At 37.2% G+C, this 2,500-nt stretch overlaps 1 protein-coding gene across 5 annotated transcripts in view; it reads left to right on the top strand.

Annotated features, from left to right (window-relative positions):
* LOC122971124 (transcription factor COE3-like) overlaps nt 1-2,500 on the top strand; it is a 75,226-nt gene that overhangs the window by 65,471 nt on the left and 7,255 nt on the right. For 3 of the 5 annotated variants that reach the window (XM_044337644.1, XM_044337641.1, XM_044337642.1), the window contains exons 13-14: nt 922-1,084; nt 1,164-1,367. In XM_044337644.1, coding sequence (XP_044193579.1) covers nt 922-1,084; nt 1,164-1,367 — 367 coding nt within the window. The remainder of the gene's footprint in view (nt 1-921; nt 1,085-1,163; nt 1,368-2,500) is intronic. The other 2 variants (XM_044337643.1, XM_044337645.1) reach the window with 1 other exon arrangement.

A 2,500-nucleotide genomic window follows, 5' to 3' on the forward strand; every position in this document is an offset into this window, starting at 1 on the left:
GGTCAGTTGGGAGCCATCCAATCATGTAATTGACAGCTGCCTCACAACATATTATGTGTCACAACAAACCACATCTGGAACAGTTCCAAACTTGACCATGGATCCATTGTTTGTATCTCTAAGGTCCCCCCGAAAGGGCCATACCATGTTACCTAAGGGGACATGCAGACTCTAGAATGTTTATGTCACATGTCCAACACCCAAAATCAGTGAAGTACATAGGGTCAGATAAAAATCATACCAACAATACAGTATGAAACTGTTACATCAATTTAATTAGCAGTATGCTAGGCTAGGCTTAGCTGGTTTCCAGGTTTGGAAAGCGGAAGGAAACAATAGCACGGCTGATGTCAAACCACCGCTACTGTGTAGAATCCCATAATACTCTAAAAAAAAAAGAGACTCTATAAATATGGTTTTCATGATTTTTCCAAAAATGAACATTTACCTAAGAGGGCTTTTAATTTGAAATGGATACAGGAAGTGGCAGCATTCAGCCGACCAATGGTGTAACTTCATCACTCAGTCGGTTGTCAGTCAGCGCTTTGCATTGTGGGACACAGTAGGGGAGCTAGACTGGTCGGATGCATACTGGAGATTATTTTTGAATCAGTACAACATCCGCGTATTTTTAGTATACTGAATACTACATTTAGCCAAATTAGCATGTACCGCTAGTACAGACGATGGGTCCAAATGTAGCCAACAGACTCTGAAATCCAAAAATAACATACTGGTGAAATAAACAATTAATATAATTATATAACAGTCACAACAGAGGTGTGAGGACAACGTTTACTTTTCATACATTGAATGAATTTTGGTGATAATAATTCTGTACTTGCAGGACTACTTCCTGCCTCTGTATCACCAACATATAATAAACACAACTGTAACAGGAATCTGTCCGTCCGTCTGCAGGAAATCATCCTGAAGCGAGCAGCGGACATCGCCGAGGCCCTCTACAGCGTTCCCAGGAACCACAACCAGATCCCGTCACTAGGCAACACCGCCTCCCACGGCATGATGGGAGTCAACTCCTTCAGCGGACAGCTGGCCGTCAACGTCTCTGAGACGACGCAAGGTACGAGCAGACGCGGACGTGCCGCAGGATCGACAGTAGGGTCAGGAGTCGTTAAAACTAACATGTCTTCCTGTTCCAGTTGGTTACAGTCGTAACACCAGCAGCGTGTCGCCACGGGGATACGTCCCAAGCTCCACCCCCCAACAGAGTAACTATGGCAACACCGTCAGCAACACCATGAACGGCTACGGCAACACCGGCATGCCAAACCTCGGAGTGGCAACTTCACCTGGTTTCCTCAACGGGTCGTCTGCCAACTCTCCCTACGGCAGTAAGTATCAAGGTAAATACTACCTCTGTACTACTGATACTACTAATACTAATACTACTAATACTACTGATACTACTAATACTAATACTACTAAAACTACTAATACTACCTCTATACTACTGATACTACTACCTCTATACTACTGATACTACTAATACTACCTCTATACTACTGATACTACTACCTCTGTACTACTGATACTACTAATACTAATACTAATAATACTACTAATACTACTACCTCTGTACTACTGATACTACTAATACTACCTCTATACTACTGATACTACTACCTTTGTACTACTGATACTACTAATACTAATACTAATAATACTACTAATACTACTACCTCTGTACTACTGATACTACTAATACTAATACTAATAATACTACTAATACTACTACCTCTGTACTACTGATACTAATACTACTAATACTACTGATACTACTGATACTACTAATACTAATACTACTGATACTACTAATACTACCTCTATACTACTGATACTACTAATACTAATACTACTGATACTACTAATACTAATACTACTGATACTACTGATACTACTAATACTAATACTACTGATACTACTAATACTAATACTACTGATACTACTAATACTACCTCTATACTACTGATACTACTAGTACTAATACTACTGATACTACTAATACTAATACTATTACTAATACTAATACTACTACCTCTGTACTACTGATACTACTAGTACTAATACTACTGATACTACTAATACTAATACTAATAATACTACTAATACTACTGATACTACTAATACTAATAATACCACTAATACTAATAATACTACTAATACTAATAATACTACTAATACTAATAATACTACTAATACTACTACCTCTATACTACTGATACTACTAATACTAATAATACTACTAATACTAATAATACTACTAATACTACTACCTCTATACTACTGATACTACTAATACTAATAATACTACTAATACTAATATACTAATACAAATACTACTATTACTACTTCCACCACTAGTACTAATACAAATACAAATACTACTATTACTATTAATACTACTACCGCTAATACTAATACAAATACTACTACTACCACTGATACTACTGTTGGGATCAGATGGAAGAGGGTTATT

This window comes from Thunnus albacares, chromosome 20 (genome assembly GCF_914725855.1).
Source record: "Thunnus albacares chromosome 20, fThuAlb1.1, whole genome shotgun sequence".
Lineage (NCBI taxonomy): Eukaryota > Metazoa > Chordata > Actinopteri > Scombriformes > Scombridae > Thunnus > Thunnus albacares.